The sequence below is a fragment of the Amblyraja radiata genome, chromosome 32, assembly GCF_010909765.2.
Source record: "Amblyraja radiata isolate CabotCenter1 chromosome 32, sAmbRad1.1.pri, whole genome shotgun sequence".
Taxonomy (NCBI): Eukaryota; Metazoa; Chordata; class Chondrichthyes; order Rajiformes; family Rajidae; genus Amblyraja; species Amblyraja radiata.
The window spans coordinates 13,618,566-13,644,713 of NC_045987.1; the positions used below are offsets into that span (position 1 = coordinate 13,618,566).

At 41.7% G+C, this 26,148-nt stretch overlaps 2 protein-coding genes across 4 annotated transcripts in view; one reads left to right on the top strand and one right to left on the bottom strand.

The window, feature by feature from the left end:
- sh2d3c (SH2 domain containing 3C) overlaps positions 1 to 1,022 on the bottom strand; it is a 118,857-nt gene extending 117,835 nt beyond the window's left edge. Inside the window, exon 1 of the mRNA XM_033048853.1 lies at positions 734 to 1,022. The gene's annotated coding sequence lies outside the window, so the exon portion shown is untranslated. The remainder of the gene's footprint in view (positions 1 to 733) is intronic.
- cdk9 (cyclin dependent kinase 9) overlaps positions 1 to 26,148 on the top strand; it is a 51,174-nt gene that overhangs the window by 19,726 nt on the left and 5,300 nt on the right. Inside the window, exons 1-3 of one of the 3 annotated variants that reach the window (XM_033048858.1) lie at positions 19,696 to 19,912; positions 21,258 to 21,339; positions 23,171 to 23,261. In XM_033048858.1, coding sequence (XP_032904749.1) covers positions 19,773 to 19,912; positions 21,258 to 21,339; positions 23,171 to 23,261 — 313 coding nt within the window. In that variant the 5' untranslated portion in view covers positions 19,696 to 19,772. Of the gene's footprint in view, positions 1 to 19,695; positions 19,936 to 21,257; positions 21,340 to 23,170; positions 23,262 to 26,148 lie in introns of those variants that run through there. The other 2 variants (XM_033048859.1, XM_033048860.1) reach the window with 2 other exon arrangements.

Here is a 26,148-nt window from a genome sequence, read left to right on the forward strand (position 1 = left end):
TGGAGCCACTGAATGTCTTACAACTGAATTTAATGTACTGCAACTAGGGCCAATATAACTAAACAATAGTGTAGTATGTGTGAAATAATGGATCCAATATGAAGCTACACACGAATATAACTCATAAAGCAGGGAGCCTCCTCATAGTATAAACTATATCAGTATCCCTTTAAAATGTAGTGAAAACTAGTCTGTAACACACCCAAGGTACATCTGCAGCTGCAGGGTATCCACAAGATGACACTCATATCAAATGCAGTAAGCAACTGGAATCTATTTTTCTTCTGGTTTTTCTATCAAGTTCGTGCCAGCATATGGTACTGGTACCTTAGGGGCAACTTATTATCTGACTGGGCATTCTTTGACAGTCATGTTACCGCACATAAGGCTGACTCAGCCTCTTCAGGTGGCGATTAAAAATAATTGAACTAAAATAAATCAGGAGACCCTTTTGGCATATTGATTATGACAATCTTAAGCAGATAGATCTGCCTTTATCCAGATTCATCGCTGAAGCAGTTATCACTATGCTGAGTTAGTAGAATTAGGTTGTCTTCAAATCGATTCTTGAGATAAATATTGATCGCATCCCGTGGAACTAGTTAAACATAATTAGAGAGCGAGACATGCAAACTAACTGCCACCATTTACATGGATTTTAAAGAAAGATTAAACTCTACAATTTGTTGCAATACAGCTTATACCTGTAGAAGTTGTTGGTTATTTAAAGTACCTGTGACTGCGATTCCGTGCCCCAGGTGCGGAACAGATCCCTTTGTGATGTTACCTTCAAACACATCGAGCTTCTCTGCTGGTTTTAAAAACTTGGTGTGTTGTTTGGGAGAGGCAGCGTTTCTGTGGCTGGAGAGTCTCAGACAGATATGGACAGTGGATGCTTTGTCTCAGCTCTGGACAAGCCGACCTTCAGGGCCACTCTGCAGGAACTCTGGACGTTGCAAGGGGCGAAGGTCAAGTGATGAGAAGAATGCCGAAGGGAGCCAGATGGAATGGTGCAGTCAGCGGGGACAAGCAGAGACTGGAGCAAAGGACAGCTCACACAGTAGAGGCTTGTTAGGGATAAAGGAGGGACCAACATTTTTAAAGCAACTGACCATCCAGCCAATCAGATATGGATTCTAATTGTGTACTCCACTGTGTCTGTATTTGGGAGGGGAGGGGAGGGAAGGGGAGGGGAGGGATGGATGTCCATGTCTGTCCTGAATTGGACTCTTTATTCCCACAGAAGAAATGAAGGAATTGAAGCTAATCGCAAAAAAAAAACTCAGGGCTGCAAGAACGGGTTTGCTTTAAAAACAAAGCTGTCTCTTTCTTGGAAATGCAGACTTAGTGATCTCAGAGTGTAATCTGCATTTTATTTTTCTCCTTTATTTCGTGAGACTATAACCCAGATTCATGCAGGCAGATAAATTCCAAAAGATGACGGTATAGAAATGTTAAACATACCGACAACAGAACAATGATATTTTTACTTGTGCAGCTGAACAGGACTGCTAATCCAATAACACACAGGTAAATATATATTTATCACTCATACAATAAATTAATAACTAATACTGAGAACCCAAAATAGTGTAAAATCAAAGTCCACAGTGCAACCAAAGACACTGTCTATAAAACATCATAGTTACTGAGGTTAGGGAAGTAGCTGTTCTTAAACCTGGTAGTCACAGTTTGTCTGTCTCTATATGTGCCTATATCTTATCATACTCAAGTACATGACAATAAGCTTGAAGTTGAAACTTGACTGCTCCTCATCCAAGGACCATTAGTCTCTTGTGAAGCTTAACAGTGAGTGTAGGCAGCCTGAATAGCTAAACCCAATATGTTCCTTGTGTAGGAAAGAACTGCAGATGCTGGTTTAAATCAAAGGTAGATACAAAACGTTGGAGTAGCTCAGCGGGTCAGGCAGCATCTCTGTTGAGAAGGTTCCTTCTCTCCAGGGATGCTGCCTGTTCCGCTGAGCTACTCCAGCATTTTGTGTCTACTTCTAATCTTTTCTTTACCTGATATTCATAAATAAGAATCGAGAGAATTCTAAAGTGGAATGCTGCCTAATTTCTGGTTATTGATGGAGTGATATTGAGAAGAATTATAATACCTCACATGCCGTGTTCACTGAGGTCATTTAACCTGACACGGACAGTGGGCCCATGCTACCCTTCAAAGCTCAGTAGCTGAATCAGCAACCACCCCTGCAATCATCACCCACTTCCACACCCCACACACATCCACCCGGCTCCCCACACCACCAGCAACACCATCTTCCATAACCCACCTCCCACTCAAACCCCCTACCAACCCCCCCCCACCCCCCTCCCCCACTCTCCCCAAAATCAACACCATCTCCACAGCCTACCTCCTGACCCATCAGGCACATTTTCAGTCTGCATCTCCGCTACTTGTTAATAAATTTGCCAATTCAACCATCATTCATTAATTAATACTCTTTCATGAGGTAATTAGCTTTGGGTTATCATCGCTGAAGTGTAAAACGGCGGTGAAGAAAGTGTTTAAATGAACACTTCAGTTCCCTTGCTCTGCAAATGCTGATTACATGGCCTCCTGATGAATAAATTCAGCAAACTACCTATTTATAGACCTAAGAGTCGCAATTTCAGATTCAAAAGAGGTTCATATTTTAAACTCCTGTTTGTTTATTGTTTATTTCATGCTTTACCCAAGTCTTTTCTGTATTCTGCATTACAATTGCATGGATTTCAGCTACTCCCTGAAAGTCTCACGCAATTGGTCATTGCTCACACTTAGAGTCATAGTCATAGGGTCATACAGCACAGAAACAGGCCATTCGGCCCAACTCGTCCTTCCTGACAAAGGTGCCCTGTCAAAGCTAATCCCATTTGCCCGTGTTTGATCCATATCCCCCCAAACCTTTCTTATCCATGTACCTGTCTAAATGTTTGTTTTAAATGTTGTATTAATTCCTCCCTCAGCTACTACTTCTGGCAGCTCGTTCCATAGACCCACTACCCTATGTGTGAGAAATCTGCCCCTGGTAGTCTAATTAAATGCCTGTTCTTATTAAATCTTTCTATTCGCATCTTAAACGTATACCCTCTAGCTCTTGATTTCCCTAGCGGAGAAAATACCGCTATCTATTCCCCCATAATTGCATGCACCTCTGTATGATCACCTCCTCGTTTTCGAATCCTCTGCCTTGGGGAAAAGGCTGTAAATGTTCATTTTATCCGTGTCCCTCATGAACTTGTACATCTCAATAAGGTCACCCCCTCATCCACCCCCAGAGAAAACAAGTGCTAGCCTATCCAACTCTTACTGTTTGCCTGGATAAGTCAAGATAGAGACTGGAGTTGGAAAAACATTCAGAAAGGAGATTCAATGGTGACAAAAGGAAGAAAGTTTGATTGGTTCTAAAGATTGAACGTCATGTGGTACAATGATGGGACCAGAAGTTGGACAACAACCGGATTTAATCTCCATTCAGAAACCCACTTTGAATTCATGGCACAGCAAAGTTGATGACTAAAGGATAGGAACCCACCGTTGATTGAGCCCTTCCCCTGTGTATCATTGTAGTTATGTCCTCTCCTGGCAAGCCCAACCCTTATTGGGAAACAGTAGAACTGAGGAATGGCTGCTCTGAGTTCTGACCATGCCACGCCACTTGCTGCTGGGTTTTCCCCAACAACTCCCACCCTGACATTCTTGCCTGCTGACATGGCGCCACAGAGCAATTTAACAGCTCAGGAATTCCCTGCCAAACAATGGCAGCAATCAGGGAAGACTGCCTGGCATCAGTTGCATTCCCACTGGTGCCAGATACCATCGGGAGATCCCCGCGGGAAAGAGTAAAACATTGGGAAAATAATGGGTAGGATTAAAAATGACATGCAGAATACACCGGACTCGAATGCCAGACCGAGAGGGGTCTTTGACATCTTATAACTTTGCCAGTGTGACTGCAAATCTACTTTAGCTGATTGAAAGAGATTTAGTAAGAAATGAGCTTTCTGCGAGTGTTAATGTTTAGCGGAGTTAGGCTGGAGACGTATCCCCAGAAAAATTGCGTAAAATCGGTATCAAGTTAGAGGACCCAAAGAAGGGTTTGTATGTCAGGGTCTTGCCTGAGTTTGAGTTAGAATGAGAGAGCCAAGCCCAGGTCAGCAGGCACAGAGACAGAATGGAGACGCCTGTTAAAGGAATCTTTTACAGAGCACATTTCTATTAGTTCCTCTTTCCTGTTGTATCGCAGGACTCTGCTCTCTTGGAGTTGCTGCCAATCTGATAAATACTGATAAGATATCAGTTTCAACGTTCCATCTAGATGTTTATCCACCCGCATTCCTGAAGCGAGCATTGTAACGTCATTCTGTGGGCCAACTTAAAGGGTCGCCTTGCCAGAGTCCAACCATGGAAGGGTTTTCACTCTGATAGCCATAGCAAGCAGTAACTTGTCGATCGGAGTGAATTTGACAGAAAGAGCTCAGAAAGAAAATATCTGCTATCCTTATGTTTAAGAAGGAACTGCAGATGCTGGAAAATCGAAGGTACACAAAAATGCTGGAGAAACTCAGCGGGTGCAGCAGCATCTATGGAGCGAAGGAAATAGGCAACGTTTCGGGCCGAAACGTTGCCTATTTCCTTCGCTCCATAGATGCTGCTGCACCCGCTGAGTTTCTCCAGCATTTTTGTGTACCTTCTGCTATCCTTATGATTGATTTAAGGCTGCTGAGGGGAAACTAACAATTTTCCATCAATGAGAAAACCAACTGGTTGACAATGTCCTCACCACTCTCTGTAGGAGAACATTATCCCTCAGGTTCCTATCAACTTTTTCCCTCTCAAATCAATGTTTTCTAGTTCTTGAATCCCCTTCCCCGTGAAAAAGACACTAAGCATTCTCCCTACCTATGCCCCTCGTGGTTTTATATATCTCTATAGGGTATAAGATAATCTCTCAGCCTCTTGCACTCCTCAGAATAGAGTCCTAACCTTCCCAACCTCTCCCTATAGCTCAGGCTCTTGATTTCTCTCAACATGCTCAGAAATCATCTCCGCGCCCTTTCCAGCTTCATTGCATCTCTCCTATAAAAGCATGACCAAAACTGTACACACTGCTCCACGTGCGGTCTCACCAATGCATTGTACAACTTAGCTGGTTAGAAGGTGAGAGAGATGCATGTAGATGTAGCTCATGGGGAATCGCAGCAAGATATATGGATCATAAACAGAAATAGCATCCATGAACCCAAGGACCAGATGGAACTGATATTAAAAAACATAGTAACTGCAAAGATCAGTGATACCGTTTATAAGATCACAAAGATAAGCTTATGTTGTTGACTAACGTGTATTACTGAAAAATAACGCCGAAGGCAGCCAGAATGAGGTTGACTTTAATCTCTACGCATACCAGAAATAGAAACTGTGTTTGAGGTTTGCTGCTTTCAAAAGCAATGAAATATACAGATAAAAATCAACTGAGAAGGTTCTTGGAATCTAACATGCACAGCATCAGTCAAGCTCTTCCTGTTTGGGGTGGAGTGGTGTTTAGTGAGAATTATCTCTACTTTACAAAATCCACAACACGAAAAGTTAGTAATGAGCAAAGTGGTTGATGCAATGATCAAAAATCTGGGATGAAGAATTTGAATAAAAGTCCCACCGAATCTTCCACTTATTGAGAACAATCCACTCTGTTATCCTTGGGGAGTTGGGTTTGAAATGCCTGGTATTGAAACAGTGATTATTTCTGGTCCCTTTCTGGCATAATCCTGCACTGTTAGTGGGGTAAGACCAAAAAGCAATGGGAAATAGAAATCTTCGCTGAAATAATATAAAATGTTCTTCTCAGGTTAAAGTTGAATGTGACTATAGGAACTTCCTTCTAATTATGCTGTATGAGTCTTGAAGGTTCTTGGTTACGGTAAACGGAGCAAATATTGCCCTGGGGTGTTACGAGAAACACGTCACTTGCCCCGTGATTGGCTTATTGAGGGTTAGATGCAATGTACAATGTCATGTTCACATTCCTAAACATCTGTCTCAGTGTTTTTACCATCCTTGGAGTTCTCTGTGAGTGATTAGAACAGCGAACAGTACAACACAGGAACAGGCCCTTGGGCCCACAATGTTTGTGCTGAAACATGATGCCATGTTAAACAGATGATCTGAATGTACATGATCCATATACCCTGCACTTCTATGTACCTACATAAAAGCCTCTTAAATACCACTATTATATCTGCCTCCAACACTATCCATGGCAATGTGTTCCAGGCCCCCACTACTCTCTATGTAAAAAAAATTGCCTTGCATATCTCCATAAAACTTTTCACCTCCCACCTTATAGCTATGCCCTCTAGTGTTGGGCATTTCAACCCTGGGAAAAAGGTTCTGACTGTATATCCTATCTATGCCTCTCATAATTTTATATATTTTTATCAAGTCTCCCCGCAATCTCCGATGTTCCAGAGTAAACATTCCAAGTCTATCCAACCTCTCACTGAAACCCTCTACTTCAGGCAGCATTCGGTCTCATCATGAGCATTTCCATGAAGTGAACTTGATCCCATGAAATCCATGTGGAAGCCAAGGTGGATAACCAACGGGAATGGAAGTTCCAATTCAACTTACAAAGGGAACTTTGTAAGTTCCAGTTAGATTTGTTCAGGTCATAAATCTGAACATTTGCAACATTCATGTCAGATAATCGAGTTCAAATAATACATGGAGAGACCCTGTGGTTTGTTTCACCTTTTAAAGAAAGTTGTTTGTAAGTGTGTAAGATGCCAAATGCCTCTTCATGCCTTTCACTGTTATTTTGGAGGAGATATTCACATCGTATCCATTGGATATACAGAAGGAGCTAGTGTCACAGCCCAAGCCTACACTGACGTTGTTGGCCAGCAGTTTTATAGAGTGATGCAAAGGCAGGATATCATATTGTGATCAAATTGGTTTAATTGGCTTGGATTAGAAACTACATTTACCTGCACCTAATTGGCAAGAATTTGCCTACCTGCTGATCACCTGCTCCCTAAGAGGGACGATAATGATATTTTTTCCGCCAGATACCAGTCTTTCAAAATGCTCTCAATTTCTTTGCCTGTTTCATCATTTGCTTCCAGATAACAAGACAGCACAGCATTTGGGAAATGTGCCAATATATGGTTGACATCCTAATTAGAGGCCATTGAACCTCTCAAATAGCACAAGTTAGGTAACAAGTCAACACAAGAAGACGTGTCTTCATCTCCGAGAGAACAGCCTGGCTCCTGATCACCAGCCTGTGACCTCTACTGAAAGGCAGCTGTACTTTATTTGTCCCTGGGATGTGGAAGTGGCAAAGCTGGCATTCACTGTTCCTCTGAACATGCCTCTGTACTGAATGGCTCGCTGAGTATTTCAGAGGCAGTTAAGCCAACCTCCACTAATGGAGCTGAAGTCACATTTAGGTCAAGCCTAGCAAAGAAGGAAGATTTCATTCCCTGGTTAGTGGTAAACCACATGAGTTTTTATATTAATGATACTACTTTTTTTATTCCAGATTTATTTAATCACAGACATTTCTCTACTGTTGGGTTTAGGTTTATTGTCACTTGTACTGAGGTACAGTGAAAAGATTTGTTTTGCATCCTATCCAAACAAATCAGATATAAAATATATAAATAAACCAAGTCAAACTCAAGTACAATAGATAGTGCTAAGGGGAAGATGCAGAGTGCATAATATAGTTCTCAGCATTGTAGTGAAGCAGTTCCATAAACAAAGTACAATGTCCACAATGGGGTAGTAGTGAATCGAACAGTATCCTACCTTATGGAAAGACCATTCAGAAGCTTGTTAACAGAGGGGAATATGCTCTGCTGAATCTGGAGATGTGCACTTTCAAGGTCCTGCACCTTTTGCCAGATTAGAGCAAGAAGAAATGACCAGTGTGGGACAAGTCTTTGATTATGTTAGCTGCTTTTTCGACACGGCATGAAGTTTAGATGGAGTCAATGGTGGGATCTCCGGTTCTATGCAATGGATTGAGCTACATCTACAACTCTCTGCAATTTCTTGTGGTCTTAGGAAGATTTATTTCCAAACCAAGCTGCGATGCAACCCAACAGTATGCTTACCATGGTTAATCTGTAGAAGTTTGTAAGAGTCAATGTAGACATGCTGAATTCACTCAGTCTCTTCAGGAAGAAGAGGCTTTGGTGTGCCCACTTGGCTATTGTGTGTATATGGTTGGTTTACGACAGATTTTTAGTAATATTTACACCAAGAAACTTGAAGCTTTTAACCATTTCCACATCAGCACCATGAAAGGAGAATGAGGAATGTTCTCCAACATGCTTCCTGAAGTCAATTACTAGCTCCTTCATCTTGTTGACATTGAGGGAGAGCTTATTATCCTACACCATGTTACAAAATTCTCTATCTCTTCCTGTGGCGCAACGGTAATGTTGTTGCCTTACTGCGCCGGAGATCCAGATTCAATCCCGACTATGGGTGCTGTCAGTATGGAGTCTGCACGTTTGCACCGTGACCACGTGGGTTTTCTCCGAGATCTTCGGTTTCCTCCCACACACCAAAGATGTACAGGTTTGTGGGTCGATTGGCTTGGTATAAGTGTAAATTATCCCTAGTGTGTAGGATAGTGTTAATGTGCGGGGATCGCTGGTTGGTGCAGACTCGGTGGGCAGAAGGGCCTGTTTCCACGTTGTATCGCTAAACTAATTCTACAGTTTCTTGAGTATCTCCAAATTAACCTTTAGGTTTTTTCTAAGCTTTGAGGATGAATAATTACTCCATTCTCCTTGTTCTCAGGTGGCTTAATTACTGCATTATCCCACCACTAGTATGTCATTTATCTCTCTGGTTGGTGTGAGAAAGGAACAGGGGCCATCTTGAACTACTCTTACATCCTGTCAAAGTGCTTAATTGTCATATGTACGAGCAACAGAACAATTACATTCTTACTTCTTGCAGCTTAACAGGCCTTTAATGTAACAACACTCAAATAAATATATAATAATTAATACAGCAATAAATTAATAACCGTAATACTATATAACCATAATGGAGCAAAACCAAAGTCTGTACTGTAACAAAAGTCACAGTACTGTACTGTAACAAAAGACACAAAAGTCTGTACTGTAGCAAAAGACACAAAAGAACATGAAAGATTAGAGTTGCTGAGGTTAATTTTGTGCAGTGTTCAGGAGCCAGATGGATGCTGGGAAGAAAAGATGTTCTTAAACCTGGAGATCACAGTTTTCAGAATCATATACTTCCCAACGGTAGTGGTGACATGAGAGCGTGGCCAGAGTGGTGTTGGTATCAGCTGAGAAAATTTCACCCAGCGATGATGACAATTTTTCCAACTCCCTGGATATGCAGGGAATTTGAAGGATATATTCATGTGCAGGTAGAGGAGATCCGTTCATCTTGGCATCATGTTCGGCACAGACATTGTGGGCCGAAGAGACTGTTCCTGTGCTATACCTCTCTACGTTCTAAGTCAGTAAGGCACATGGCTTGAAGGAATGTTCCCGTATATTTATAATCTTGTCCATGTTCGTAACCGGGATCAGGGGTCACTATCAAACTCAGCTCTGTGAATTGCTGTGGTGCGAATTGAAAGTAGTATATACTGTGGTCACAGTGCACTGGTGGTGGAGGGGCTGAGTTGTAGATTGGTGATAAACAAATAAGATCATTGTAAGTTTACCCACCCGGCAGGAAATGGACTGAGTCAATGACATGTCCTACATCTGTTGTCAGTAGTGCATTGTTCATTCTAATGTCGATGGGCATGTGCGTTTGCATGTGTTTATGCAAATAAAACTTTGAATGCTAGAAATTAATTGAGAGTATAATTAAGTGTTTCTCTTGCTGGAAAAAGCTCATTGGGTCAGGCAGCATCGGTGAAGGTAATGGAGAGACAATATTTTGCATCAGGACCAGGCTGGCTGACTCACTGAGTTCCTCCGGCACTTTGTTTTTTGCACTTTGAAAATGCTCCAATTCCATTTGCAGTTTAAACAAACCAACAGCGTTGTCCTCTCCTGAGCTAATGGCCCCAGCTTCATGTCTCCAATTACGCACATCCGGCTCCAGTGTTTTTATTTTTTCAGAGATACAGCATGGAAACAGGCCCTTCGGCCCACCAAGTCTGTGCTGACCAGCGATCCCGTACGCTAGCATTATCCTACACTCTTGGGACAATTTGCAACCTTTACTGAAGCCAATTAACCTACAATCCTGTTTGTCTATGGAGTGTGGGAGGATACCGGAGCACCAGGCGGAAGCCCATGCGATCATAGGAGAACGGACGAACTCCATACAGACAGCATTGTATTCAGGATCGGATATACATATTAAACATATAACTGTTTGAACAGGTGGTTGATGGTCGGCACGGTCTCAGTGAGCCAAAGGATCTGTTTCCATGCTGTGTCACTAATCTCCAAACTAAGACACCACTTTCCAAAGAAATCATCCATCTACTCTGGCAGGCACTTCTACCTCACCTGTAGCTGGATTTGGCAATCCCACAGTAGCTTCATTGGCCACCTCAGAGTGTACAAAGATCCTATAGCAAGCAAGATAGATCACTCGACGAAAAAGGCGTAGTACAGTCATGGGCAGATTCAGGGGTAATTTTCGGCCCCATTTCCGTAACCGGCTTCCGTCTCCGCACCAAAGGTCCCACAGCGGAGCAAAGATACTAGTGCAGAGACGGAAGCCGGTTACGGAAACATCCTCGTAAAAATAAAAGTTATTTGGTAAAAATCTTCTCCTCATTTTCAGAATTATAATTTATTAACACAAACTGTTCCCCCACAACGTTGATTACACTGCGAGTCGGGTCGGGTCGGGTCGGGTTACTGAAATGGATGAAAGGCCCACGTTCCGCTCTGTTGCGTACTACACGTCAGCCCATTGCATTTAGCAGGAGTGGTCTATCTTGCTCCGCTATAAGATCTTTGAACAGAACTAGAGTGGGAAGCAAGTCATTCAGCTTCCCAGCGGTTGCTGATGTGGAGAATAGAATTACAATTTCTAGTGTAGGCCACCACCTTGTGGTCAATCTATGATACTGCAAAGTGGGAATTATTGACTTTGGTCCTTGATGGTGGAAGAACAAGAACCATGTACTTATTTGTTATGTATGTGCATCGAATAGGAATTGGAATAGTTAAATTCTTGCTTGCTGGTGCTTTACCGACACATTAGAGACGCAATAAACTGCGGATTTTCGAATCTTGAGCAGAATACAAAGTGCTGAAGGAATCACCTAATCAAGCTGCGTCTGTGATGAGAAAGGAAAGGCAATATTTCCGGTTGGGACCCTTCTTCAGACTGGTTATAGGCACATTAGCTGTGACTTTAAAAACATAACATCTATTCCCATGACGTGAATTGGATATAACACAAGTGATGAATTAGGTCATACTATTTTTGTTACGTGGAAATAACACGATTTTGAGCAAGATCTGCAAAACCACTTAAGTTACTTTGTATATTGACAAGCAGGGAAAAAAGCTGTAAAGAATGTAACAATCAAGGGAAAAATAGTTTCCATGTAATCTCCCCACAGTAATCAGACACCGTTGACTCTTATGATCACAGTTTGTCAGTTTCACTGCAGGCGGCCATTAAAAATGACAATTGATCACTTATTTTGATACTTTGATGCATGTGCAATGCTATTCTATTAAACAATGTGACATATGTTTGGCCTCTAGTAGTTTTAGCTTGCAGTAACAAAAATAAACTTATTGCTATTAAAAAGGCCTTCATTTTTGAAAATCCTGCTTGGGGAAAACATTGTTATTGCAAGTCTGAAACTCTCTAGATCCTAGTTGCTGAGGTTAATGTTGTGCAGTGTTCAAAAGCCTGAGGAACAAGCTTCTTGCTGGGAAGAAGCAGTTCTTAAACCTGGTGGGTTTTTAAGCTCCTGTACATTTTCCCCAGTGGTCATAGTGGCCAAAATGATGTGAACTACACAAATTAGCTGGAGTCTGAACAAGAACAATTGGAGATAATTCATTAGACAATACCTTTGGTTGTACACAAAGTGTACAGGTGAACAGATGGTTTCCAAAGTTGTATTTTTAAAATAAGTGTTTCATGTTAGTGTAATTAGAATATATAATAAGCTGCTAAAATAGAACCTCAGAAAGTTATTTTTCACCAGAAATCACATTTCCAGGGCATGGTTTTCTAATATAAAATTAATTTGGTGCAGACATGTTCTTGGGGTAAGCAGAGTATCTGCTGGTGGGAACTGGGACATTATTTGGTTATTTCTGAATATGCTGATTTTACACCTGTAGAAATGAAAGCATATTCAGGTTTTGCTGAGGCAAACAGGGAGAAGGATTGCACAGCCAGAGACAGAGATTTAGAAATAATTGGATGAAGAACCAAAAGCAGATAAGGAGAATGTTTTCCAGGCGCAGGGTCGTTTTGATCTGGAATACATGAACTGTGCTGCAATAAATTCCACGGGAACCTTCAGAAAAGGACAGACTGCACCCACTCCACACACATCTAGATCTCCTGCCATCAGGAAAGAGATACCGTAGCATCAAAGCCCGGACAACCAGACTGCTTAACAGCTCACGGCTGTGAGGCTGCTAAACAGTCACTCCACCTGATTCTGCTGCTTTTGCACTGACAATTTAATAACTGGCACTGAGTAATAACTCTGGCACTGGCTCAGGCCACTTAAATTAGCTGCCCTGGACATTTTATGACTGTTTTTACTTGTATTTTAATGTTGCTGTTTTTACCTGCACTTGTTTTAACTAATCGTACTGTTTTATCAGGAACTGGATTGTTTTTTTTATCGTTTTTATTTTATGCGTGAAATGTTTAAGTTTTTATGTGCGATGCTCCGGTATTCCCTGGGAAACGTCTTCTCATTTTGCACTGTACAACTGTTGCTTTGCAAGATGACAATAAAGGATGATAAGATAAGATAAGAAGTCGGCTGCACATGTGTTTGAGAAAGTTTGTATAATGTGTGAGGAGAGCAGGGTAAGAAATTAAGTTGGATAACTTTTTCAGATGGCACAGCACATAAGGCCTGACATGCTTCTCATTCGCCTATAAGGTTCTTTGATTGGAGGAGCAATGACTCTCTGTGCCTATTTCAGGCTTGGTGCTGTATCACTGTGTATTGTGGGCCGATAACAACATTTTATGAGTCTGTGTCCTATTATGATCAGTAACTTTGAAAATTTTAATTTGATATGGATTGGACAGATTATTTTATTAATGCGTGGAACCTGCAAAATAGTCCACTCTATCTGGTGTGGATCATGAGGAAGTTTGGGAAATGACATTATTGACTATTGAGAGTATAATGGAATTCAAATTCAAAAACAGGAAATGTACTTAACCTCAAATTGCCCCTTGCTGAATTTATGTCTCTTTTAAGTGATTCCATCATCTGATGGCATTTTCCCCAGAACTAGAGAGAGAATTTAGTTAGGACATAACTATTATTGGCCACAGTCTATGTTCATTTGTTGTTTCTTCAGCTGTTGTTTTAACAGCGGATCATAGTTTAGAGCATTGAAAGAGGTTCTTCAGCTCACGAGATCTATGCTGACCATTGATTACCCATTCACACCAGTTCTTTGTTACCCCAATCTCTCATTTGGGATATGACCTCCGAGTGGTGGCGCCACCGGGTGTGGCAGCCTAGCCAGCAGCTGTCTGTCCTTTCACCCTTTTTGTTATTTTTAGTCTGTCTAAAAGTTTTGTTTTGGAGGTCTTTTAGTCTTTTCTATGTGGGGGGAGAAACCGTCTTCTCAGTCACTACCTGGTCGAGGGAGCATCTTTTCTCAGAGTCGCATCTTCACCTCCCCCCCCCCCCCCCCCCCCCCCACGGCCTACCATCTAGATTGGCGTGGCCTTTCCTGCCGGAGACCGGCCAGAGCTTCAGCGGCAGCGCAGCACTGGATTACCATCGCAGAGTGGGCGGTGCCTTACCGGGATCGCCGTGTTGGAGCTCCGGAATGTTGTGTCTGCCGACTTTACATCGTGGAGCTGTGGTCAGCTGAGCTTCCAGCCGTGGGCAGCACTGACTTTAACATCGCCAAGCCTGGGATCTTTCGCCGAGGATTGCCAGTGTTGGAGCTCTGCCCAGCTCGGGCCTGTGGACTTCGGAAACCGCGGTCTCCGATAGGAAGCAGCCGTTTTGGAAACTCCAAGCCTCTGAGAGTGTTCTTCCATCCCGAAGCCGGAGCTCCATCATCCCGGCGAGAGGGCCTGAAACATCGGGCCGCCATTGCGGTGACTGCGGAGGCCTCAATAGGCCCCGACCACGGGTGAACAAGAGGAAGAGAACTGAATTTTGTTGCCTTCCCTCACAGTGGGAAACGTTTATTCTCCTGAGGGGGGGATGTTTTTATGTTTTATGTTAAATTCTATAGTGTGTTTATCTTATTTGTGTGCTGCATGGTAACTCAAATTTCACCCCACCAATTGGTGTATGTGACAATAAATATCTTTTGTCCTTTTGTCCTTTGTCCATCCATGCCTTCCAAAAGGGAATATTTCCAGTAGCCAATTAACCTACAAAGCTGCACATCTTTGGCATGATGCAAACCCTAATGAAAACCCATGTGGTCACAGGGAAAACGTGCAAACTTGACACATTTTATGTATTTACATCATATTGGAGTCTGGGTAATTTTCTGTACTTATTTGTAATTATTCAGGGCGAACCTAATAGTGGCTTAAAGGTCAATATTACAGTGGGTCACAAATTCAATAAAGTTGCCTTTTAAAGGGGTGGAGATGTGCCTTTGACATCAGTGGCCACCTCCTGTTCACTAAAATTGCACGATGCAAGTGGCAAGTTAGGGGTTCCCTACGGCTCTTGTCTGTCTTGTGCTATTGCCAGGGATAAATTTTCACCTGAAAGTTTTCTAATTCAGCCTCCAAGAGTAAACAGGCCTCCATCATTTAGTTTGAAAATATATTTCCTGCGCGCACACATACACCCTCAATGATTTCCAAATCTACTGTTGAAGCAGTTGCAGTATTAACAGTGTTATGTGTCTACATTTCCACTAATGAGATGATAGTAAATGAGTAGAATCCTCCACCATCTGCGCAAACTATCCCTCTTCCTCTCTGGCAGAATGACAAGATTTGCACAAACACGAATCACATTGTGCAGTGCTAACACCAATCTCCTGCCTGTCACAAACCAACTGCACAGTCCATTGCATTCAATTTAAATTACACTTTTCATTTTTCTGCCTAGTCTATTACTTTATGCACATTCAAAATCAAAAGTTTACATTTTTGGGTTATTCAGTATTCTCTGACGCCAATCCAAAAAGATCATTCTTTTCAATCTACTAGCTAATAGAGGTTCCACTCTGCGACTGTTTAAATTGTCCTGACTGCCCAATGATCATAATTTGTTGTATTGGAAGTGAATATGACAGCAGTCTATTAGAGCTGACAACATTGGTTATGTGCAGAAAAGCAAATAATGGAATGACCTAATCCAGATTTTCAGAGAATGCCATTATCTCCTATCATCTGTTAATAAAATCTTTTTATTAAAGCGCTTACAGATGAAAATAAAAGAGTTGTTGCTTGCTTTATTGAGGCAACAGAAAATAAAACAAAATGGAGTATTCAATAAATGCTACTGGTAAAATAAATGCAATTCATTCTTTAAGTAAACACACTTCTTTCAAATTTTCATTTTTCAAACTTTATTTATGTTGATGGGTCTTCTACTTATCGAGTCCACACACAAGATTAGAAGTTGTTCAGCCAGAGCTGAACACACTTCTCGGCATCTGCATACTTCTGCTGCTTGGTGGTGGAAAGATTGGTGGAAACAGGGCCAAGGCGTGAACACTCTTTCCTTGACCCCATGTTGATACTGAGAGAGAGAGAGCTATATTTAAGCAGTAAATCTGTCTTCCCACAGAGTATTGGCTATATTAAATCTAAGAATCTTCTCCATAAAGCCTGCACATCCAAACAAAATGAATCCAATAATCTAATTCAGATTTTATAATACTCTTATTCAGGCAATTCCCTCATTGTTTGATCAAGGTATCAACTTTGCTACTTTCTGTCAATGAAAGTAATCTGGCAGCAAGGTAATATTGCCCACAAATTGTCAACAGGATCCTTTTAAGTTTCAAGAAAATTGGTAAGAATCCTCCACAGCTGTGATGGATCAGATGGCTATTGAGCAACAGAAGGTATGGGATGTTTATCACAGCTTCTGTACTGAGGTTGTGATCAAGAGGCTGTTGAGTTGCTGAATTAGCTGTATCTTTGAGAAGGGATTTTTGCTGTCGACATGAAGTAGCTTTGCTGTCCAATTAGTGTTTGATTGAGATTGCAGTTGACAGATTATCTATCGGTAGTTTCATTGCTCAATGTAGACCTCATGTCCCACTCACTCGACAGACTTTCAGTTTCCCACACTCCAGTTCAGTGCTTCGAGGGGGCAACAATGTTGGAAGTACGGTCTTTAAGAAAGGACTCATCTGCTCTCAGATAGATTTTAAAGGAGGAGTACAAGGAACATGTCGTAGTTAATATTTATCCTTCATTCAACATGATTGAAACATGTCGTTATTTTATTTTGTCGTTATCATATTGCTGTTTAGGAGAACTGATGGGTGCCAATGCACTGATATGTTTCTTGCATTTCATGCTACTTACAATATTTTAAAAAAAACAGATGGTATATCAATGCAAATTGTTTCTTGTTTCCATGTCACTAGTGTCAAAAAGAAAACACTTTTCACCAGGAGACAGGGCAAAAACTATGTATGAGAAAGAATGCATCATGCATCATTAATGTTGATGTTTTGTCATCTTTTGAGGTTTTCAACGGGTATGTTGGCAAGAATTGTAACAATTGCAGTTATGTGGTTTTTTTCCCCCATAATTATCCTTGCTGGAATATTGAATTCATGAGAGACATCCATGGGTTATGACAATTGTTTGGAATTCCAGTTGACAATCAGCCATGAACTTTCCAAATTTCAGAGCATGCATGTGGTGTGTGGTCTGTTTCTGTTCCTATTTCTTACATTCGTTTGTGCTTAAGTGCACAGCAAGTGCATCTTTCTAACGAAGATAGAAGCCTCAACTGTTACACTGTTTGTCAACATGTCCGTTTACAAATCCCATAGAGCTATGATCATCCACCATGGTTTAATGACATTTTAACAGAAGACTTGTCTGTTGGACATTGCCTATGACTTTTGCATGCAAGTTGCACGCCATTTATTTTCCATTACTATAATACTGAGTAAATAACACAGTGTGTCACTGGGATCATGATAGGAACAGCAGGATTTACTACATTCCAGATGCTAGATTATTGTTGCAAAAACCATCAGTGGAAGATTTGGGTTTTACACTAATCCAGTAATTTACTCTTGTCATGGAGATGAATTCACTATCCCATACCATCATGCTGGGATTGAACCAGATGCATAAACCACCACTCTGGATTAACACTTTAATTGTTAAGCCATAATGTCATCAGTAATAGGTTTACTTTACAATGCTTTTTCACCATCCAAATTATTTTTGAAGAATACAAATCTCAGACTGTAGGTGACAACTCCCTTTTTCCATTGTGCCCAAAGGAATCTCCTGGAGTTTGTTCTTGCACACAAAATACATTTTAACTTTCATCTTCGGTCTTGATGTATATTGATTGAACATCCTGCCAGTAAACAAAGGCTACAGAGTGACCCGGGTTCAGTCTTGACTTCGTGTTGAGTGTATGGATCTGCATATTTCCTTTTGACTTCATGGGTTTCCTCTGACTGTATTGGTTTCCTGTCATATCCCAAATTCCTGTATGTTAGTGATTAATTGACTCCTGTAGATTGCTCCTAATATGGATGTGTGGTAGAATCTCGGGGAAAGATTAATGGGAATAGGTCGCAGGGAAAATTAGTCGGGGAATGTTTTGCTCTGTAAATCATGGTAAACTAGGTTGGCTGAAATGCTTCGTTCTGTGTTGCAAAGTAATATGGAAGTTACTGGGTGCCTTTATCAACACAACTGGAAGCCTAGAGTAGATTATGGTCTCAAAGATTGCTGGAGCCCCTTCACAAATGGATCGGCCATCTATCACTGAATAACCAGGGGCTGCTCCTCAAGCTATTCTATTCTCTTTTTGATAAACACTAAAAGCTGGAGTAACTCAGTGGGTCAGACAGCATCACTGGAGAAAAGAATAGGTGATGTTTCGAGTCGAGAGGGAAGGGTCTAGACCCGAAACGTCACATATTCCTTTTCTCCAGAGATGCTGTCTAACCTACTGAGTCTGTGTCATTCAGTGTCATTTTTCATCTATTTTACAATCATAAACATTTACAGCAAGGAGCCCATTTTGCATTTGTAGCCATCCTGGTAACTGATTCACAAATTAGTTTCATACTAAGTAACTTGCAATATTTTTCTTAGATTAAATCCACAAAAAATACATGTTGTTCATGGTCCTGGGTTATGTTAGTGCTCCTGTGTTGGTCAATATCAAAATAGTCCAAAGCAATAAATGCCTTAGAAGATACAGCAAGTAAGAATTTGTTCGTTCTACTGCCAGTACATATGACAATTAACCATTCTTAACTCTTGTCAAAATATAGAAATATATGAAAAAGAAACAGGAGTAGTCCAATGTCTGACCTTTTACAACAGAACCATTTTCCTGCATTCTTTTAATATCCCAAAACCTTTTAATTTTAATATCCCAATTCTTTTAATATCCCAAAACCTATTGATCACTCTTAATATCGTACTGGACAAACAGTTCCCTCGTGGATAGAATGTTCCAAAGATTCACTGTTTTTCAGGTGAGAATGTTTGTAACATCTCTGTATTAAATGATGATTTTTTTTAGACGGCGTGCCTTGGCTCCTAAAACTCCAACTGCTCAAAGCATCTACTCTGAAAGTCTTAGAAGGGCTTGTACATTTTATTCTTTCTACATTCTTGTAAAGAATTTCACCGTAAAATGATAATTGAGCTTATGAGCATTTCAGGCATATTTTAATGGAAACTATCATTTAATTACATTTTCTTTCTGCACCTTATCTGAATCTCTTGGGGTTTAGCATAGGAAAATTAATGATTGGCTAATAAAATATTAACCAGCCAAATAATTCCAGCACAACCTTTTATCGATGAAAATCTACAATAAGTACAAAATGGATAATAGAGGCAAAATAAGGTTTATGGAGACAAAAAAATCATTAGTCCTCACAGTAAAGGAACTGCAGATGCTGGAAAATCGAAGGTACACAAAAATGCTGGAGAAACTCAGCGGGTGCAGCAGCATCTATGGAGCGAAGGAAAGTCTGAACAAGGGTTTCTTCAGTCTGAAGAAGGGTTTCGGCCCGAAACGTCACCTATTTCATTCGCTCCATAGATGCTGCTGCACCCGCTGAGTTTCTCCAGCATTTTTGTGTACCTTCAAGTTTGAAGCGACAGCGGCTGCAATACGGCGCCCAGCCGCTGCCGGTGAGGTCCAGCTGCAGTGCGGCGCCAGGCCGCTGGAGCCGCTGCCGGTGAGGTCCAGCTGTAGTGCGGCGCCAGGCCGCTGGAGCCGCTGCCGGTGAGGTCCAGCTGCAGTGCGGCGCCAGGCCGCTGGAGCCGCTGCCGGTGAGGTCTAGCCGCAAGGCGGCTGCAGTGCGACGCCCAACCGCTGGAGCCGCTGCCGAGGGGGTCTGGAACCTCCGAGCACGCAGTGGAGGATGGCGCGGTGCCCGGACAGCGGCATGGGGGTCCGGCTCAGCGCCGACATGGTGAAGTACTACGAGGTGCTGGACTTCCAGTTTTGCGATGAGGTCGCCAAGTACGAGAAGATGGCGAAGATCGGGCAGGGCACCTTCGGGTGAGGCCGGCTGCAGAAGCGAGGCGAGGCGAGGCGAGGCGAGGGCAGGGTGGGAGGGATGGGGAGGCTAGGCCCGATGCCCGCAAATGGGGCCGAGGATAACCGGCTCGAAGCACCCGGGTTACCCGGACAAACCAGTCTCCTTCCCCGTTCGTACCAGTCACACCAGGAACATAATTCGATCCACTCGATCACAAAGTCATAGAGCACGGAAACTCGTCCAAGCTAGTTCTGTTTGTCAGTGTTTGAGGGCCATATCCCTCTAAACCTTTCCAATCATTGTACCCGTCTAAATGATTTTTTACATGTTGTTATTGTACCTATCTCAACTCCCACCTCTGGCAACTTGTTCCATGTACCCACCATCTTCTGGGTGAAAATGTTGCACCTCAGGTTCTTCTCACTTTGTCCTCTGGTTCTGGATTTCCCTTCCCTGGGTTTACTCTGAGTTGGCCGGATGTGAGCTTCATTCCCTCTTGAGACTTAAAAGGCACAAAGCCACTGTCGTGAGGAAGTGCCGCACGATCAGAGCTGCCTCTCGCAGGAGATGTTGATCTGAAACTATCTGCCATCGATATGAAAGATCACATGGTATTCTGATCAGAATACTTCGGTTCTACAATGTTTTTTAACCTTGAGTAAACATCAAAAAGACTTATCTGGTCATGATCTTATTGCCTCTAGAGGAAAGATTTGAGCATGAAGAATTAGTTCTGCTTTGCAGTGTTGGATGAACTTCTGCCTTCATATTCCTTTCTCATCTCCACTTGCTATAATTCCCTTCAATTGAAATCATTGTTATTTCACCAACAAATGTACTTGGATGCCTGTGTCCAAATTTTCTGATATAGAAAATTCCTAATACATGAAGAAATTCTTCCATAACTCATTCCTAAATAGTCTATCCCCGATTATTAGACCGTCCTGTGAAATTTAGCCGGGATAACCAGTCTCTTTATCATCCACCCTGTGAAAGTCTCAATGTCTGTACGATCTTGACTCATTCTGGACGAGTCACTCCACTCAATTTTCTTTCATTAAATAAACATTTCATTCTGAGAATTAAAATAATATATTTTTGTGAAAAAGAATTGAATTCTAAAGTTGAATTCTAAAGTAACACATAATGCATCATGTATTATCTTACTGAACATGCCTTGTACATCGGAAGAAAGACTTTGCTCTTGTACTGACTACAACCTTTGTGGAATAGAAATGCAGTGTGCTATTTCCCTGAATTGCTTGTCATCTCAGCACATTGAATGTATGAGCAATTGGAAAATAGTGTGAGGGATTTGTTGGTCACTGGAGTGTGTTGGCTAAAAGTACTGTAATTGCTTTACAGGGAGGTGTTTAAAGCACGACATCGGCAGACAGGAAAAAAAGTGGCTTTGAAGAAAGTGCTTATGGAAAATGAAAAGGAAGGGGTATGTATGTTCCCAATATTTTATCGTCAGTCTGAATATTAAAGTTAACTTTGTCTCCTATGGTGCTTCAGTTGGTTGCGTTGTGTGCATATTTTCTAATTGACCATTTCTTTTGGGGAAGTTGAATTGCAGATTACAATTTGAAGGCTTTGATACCTCAACCAAATTACCACTTGTGTGAGCCTAGACAGTGCCCATAAATAGTCGTTTAGCAGATGCCAAAATTCCAAACATTAATTTGGAGAGTTGCTTCCAATCTTGGTTTCAATCTCGTCTGGCGGACTTCCTATCAAACCAAGGAAAATGCAGCTTGTGTCACTTACCAGACGAGCCAGGTACCATTATCAGTTGAAACTTTTGTGGCAGAAAGGCAGGAAATTGTATGCATATAACACAGTCAATCAAATGTTTTACTAGTTTTACCTGATATTTGAGCAGTTCTCTTGTGATTGCATTTCTTACTGTGCTGGTACCTGTCCTATCCTAAGTTGTTAGTTCAGGTGAGATGGAAATCCTAACCTCAACAATATATATTGATATATAGTGCCTTTAATGTTAAAACAAGTAAGAAGCGCACTTCAGAAGATTGCTACATAAATAACAATGAAAGGTGATCAAGAACCTGATCAGGCGCATGTTTTAACATAGAAACATAGAAACATAGAAATTAGGTGCAGGAGTAGGCCATTCGGCCCTTCGAGCATGCACCGCCATTCAATATGATCATGGCTGATCATCCAACTCGGTATCTTAAGGAGCATCTTAAAAAGGGAAAGAGTGACAGAGACAATTAGGGAAGAAATAAAGGTCTGTGCTTGTGATGTTCCTGCAGGCAAAATTTTCATTGTGCCTATAGCTCACCATATTTGTGTATGTGACAATAAACTCGACTTGAAAGGTCAGAACCTAGACCTCAACAGGAGTGGGGCAGTTAAACTTGAGAACAAGCAAGTGGTCAGAATATAGAAGACAAGCTCTCCCTGGTGATTGCAAAACTGGAATGTAACATAAGAAATAGGCCATTTGGCCCCTCCTGCTCCATCATTTAACAAGACCAGGGCATATTTTTACCGTTTCACATCCCTGCTCTAATTTAATTTCCTTTAATATTTGTAGACTGATTATCCTCAGTGACTGAGCCTCCACTGCCCTCTTGAGCAGAGGATTCCACAGATTCGTTCGCCTCTAAATAAATTCCTTCGTGTCTCCGAATATTTTTTGATTCTGATGCTTAGTTCCAGACATACCAGCTGTGGGAAACATCATCGTTGCCAAGCCCCCATAAGAATGTTTTGTGAGATCATCTTTCACTCTATTAAACATGCATCCACAGACCTAGTCTACTTAATCTCCTCTTATGCCATACTTGCCAACTCCAAAATCAACCAGGTGAACCTTTGCTGGAGTCGCTCTATCATGATAATATTTCCTTTTTGAAGACTAGACCTATATATAATATTCCAGATTCAGTTTCACAAGGGCTCTATAACAAAGGAGAAAGTGTCTGCTCTTGTATATTCAGAAATAGATAGGCTTCACATAATACAGGGGTTTAAAATAAGGGTTAGAATTTAAAAATTTAGGTACTGCTTAACAAAGAAGAATTGTATATCAATGTGCTTAGACGACAACTGAACAAGATGGTGGCAGTTAGGGCAGTGAGAGCAGAGTCTTGCTTGATCTCGAGTGGCTGAAATAATGATAAGTTAAATTTACAAGTAGTATAAATGTTTTTGTGATGCAACAATTTTGTGAAGATCTTTTCAGTTAAAGGAAAAGGTTTACATCCAGAAGTACAATGCAAATAATTATTTTTAAACACTTTCATTAGTTTCCCATTACGGCCTTGAGAGAAATCAAAATCCTGCAACTGTTGAAGCACGAAAATGTGGTGAACCTTATTGAGATCTGCCGCACTAAAGGTGAGTTTTTCTCAAAATGCAACTCGTTCAGAGGATCATACCTTAAGTACAGTGCCCTCCATAATGTTTGGGACAAAGACCCATCATTTATTTATTTGCCTCTGTACTCCAGAATTTGAGATTTGTAATAGAAATTATCACATGTGGTTATAGTGCACATTGTCAGATTTCAATAAAGGCCATTTTTATACATATTGGTTTCACCATGGTGTTTATACATAGTCCACCCATTTCAGGGCACCGTAATGTTTGGGACACAGCAATGCCCTGTAAATGAAAGTAGTCATATTTAGTATTTTGTTGCATATCCTTTGCATGCAATGACTGCTTGAAGTCTGTGATTCATGGGCATCACCAGTTGCTGGGTGTCTTCTCTGGCGATGCTCTGCCATATTGCAGCCATCTTTAGCTTATGCTTGTTTTGGGGGCTAGTCCCCTTCAGTTTTCTCTTCAGCATAAATAAGGCATGCTCAATTTGGTTCCGATCGGGTGATTGACTTGGCCTCTCAAAATTACCATTTTTTAGTTTTGAAAAACTCCTTTGTTGCTTTAGCAGTGTGTTTGGGATCATTGCCTTGTTGTAGAATGAACCGCCGGCAAGTGAGTTTTGAGGCATTTGTATGAACTTGAGCAGATAGGATGTGTCTATACACTTCTGAATTCATAATGTTACTACCATCAGCAGTTGCATCATCAATGAAGATAAGTAAGCCAGTACCTTCAGCAGCCATACATGCCCAGGCCACAACACTCTCACCACCGTGTTTCACAGATGAGGTGTTATGCCTTGGATCTTGGGCAGTTCCTTCTCTCCTCCATACTTTGCTCTTGCCATCACTCTGATATAAGTTAATCTTCGTCTCATCTGTCCACAAGACCTATTTCCAGAACTGTGGTTGCTCTTTTAAGTACTTCTTGGCAAACTGTAACCTGGCCATCCTATTTTTGCGGCTAACCAGTGGTTTGCATCTTGCAGTGTAGCCTCTGTATTTCTGTTCATGACAGTGGTCATTGACAAATCCACACCTGACTACTGAAGAGTGTTTCTGATCTGTCGGACAGGTGTTTGGGGATTTTTCTTTATTATAGAGAGAATTCTTCTGTCATCAGTTGTGAAGGTTTTCCTTGGCCTGCCAGTCCCTTTGTGATTAGTAAGCTCACCAGTGCTCTCTTTCTTCTTAATTATATTCCAAACAGTTGATTTGGGTAAGCCTAATGTTTGGCTGATGTCTCTATAACAGTTTTAATCTTGTTTATCAGTCTCATAATGGCTTTGACTTTCATTGGCACAACTTTGGTCCTCATGTTGATGAACAGAGATAAAAGTTTCCAAAGGTGATGGAAAGACTGGAGGAAAAACTAGGTGCTGAGAGCTCTCTTATACCTGCATTAAGGTGGCAATTAAACACACCTGAGCAATTACAAACACCTGTGAAGCCATGTGTCCCAAACGTTATGGTGCCCTGAAATGGGGGGATCAACAGTTTGGTGTGGGTCCATGCGTTGGAAGAACGCATATTAAATCTTGCAAATCTTCATTTAGTGTTACATCTCCATCAAATCTAATACTTTGGTCATGCTCGGGAATGGACTGAAACAGTGAAGCCATTAAAAATTACTATCATTTCAGCTCAAAAAATTTAATTGTATTGATTACATTTTATTAGCCAAGTATGTATACATACAAGGAATTTGCCTTGGTGCTTTGCTCGCAAGTAATAACAACATAACATACAGTAGACAATTAACAATAAAACATAATTTAAACATGTGAAGAATGAAATAAAATACCAGAGCAAAAGGAGGCTACAGACTTTTGGCTGTTGATTAGAGCTACTGCTTGTGGGGGAAAAGGCTGTTTTTATGTCTGGCTGGGCGGCTTTGATAATCCGGACTCTCCTTCCAGAGAGAAGTGCTTCAAAGTTGGTGGCAGGGTGAGAGGGGTCAGAGATGATCTTACCCGCTCGCTTAATTGGGGGAAGGTTGCAGCTAACAACCTTCTTGGCTAATTGAACGATGCGCTGCAGCCTCCGGATGTCATGCTTGGTGGCTGAGCCAAACCATGATAGAGAAGGTGAGGACAGACTCTATGATGGCAGTATAAAATAGGACCATCATTGCCTGTGGTAGATTGTGTTTCCTCAACTGCCGCAGGAAGTACATCCTCTGTAGGGCTCTTTTGACTATGTAGTCGTAGGTTGCCCCCCCATTTAAGGTCCTTGGAGATGATGATTCCAAAGAACTTAAATGACTCCACAGATGTGACTGTGGTGTTGTTGATGGTGAATGGGGGGAGGGTAGAGGGAGCTCTCCTGAAGTCTACAATCAATTCCACCGTCTTAAGAGCATTGAGCTCCAGGTTGTTGCGATGGCACCAGGATGCCAGCTATGACACTTCATGTCTGTAGGTAGATTCCTCCCCATCCTGGATCAGTCCAATCAGGGTTGTGTCATCCGCAAACTTGAGAAACTTGACAGGAGTCTGTGGAGTTAGTTGTTGGTGTAGAGAGAGTAAAAGAGAGGGGAGAGTACGCAGTCTTACGGTGCTCCTCTGCTGAGGGTCAGTGGGTCTGAGATGTGCTTTCCCAGCCTCACATGCTGCGTCCTGTCTCAGGAAGTTGGCGATCCACCGACAGAGGGGTTCAGGCACAGTCAACTGGGAGAGTTTGGAGTGTAATAGCTCTATGGCACAATGGTGTTGAATGTAGAGCTGAAATCCACACACAAAATCCTTGCATAGGTCCCGTGGAGTTCTAGGTGCTGGAGGATGAAGTGCAGGCCTAGGTTGACTGCTTCATCCACTGATCTATGCAAACTGCCGGGGGTCCAGCAGGGGATTTGTGATATTTTTCAGATGTGCCAGCAAAAGTCTTCCAAGGGTCTTCAT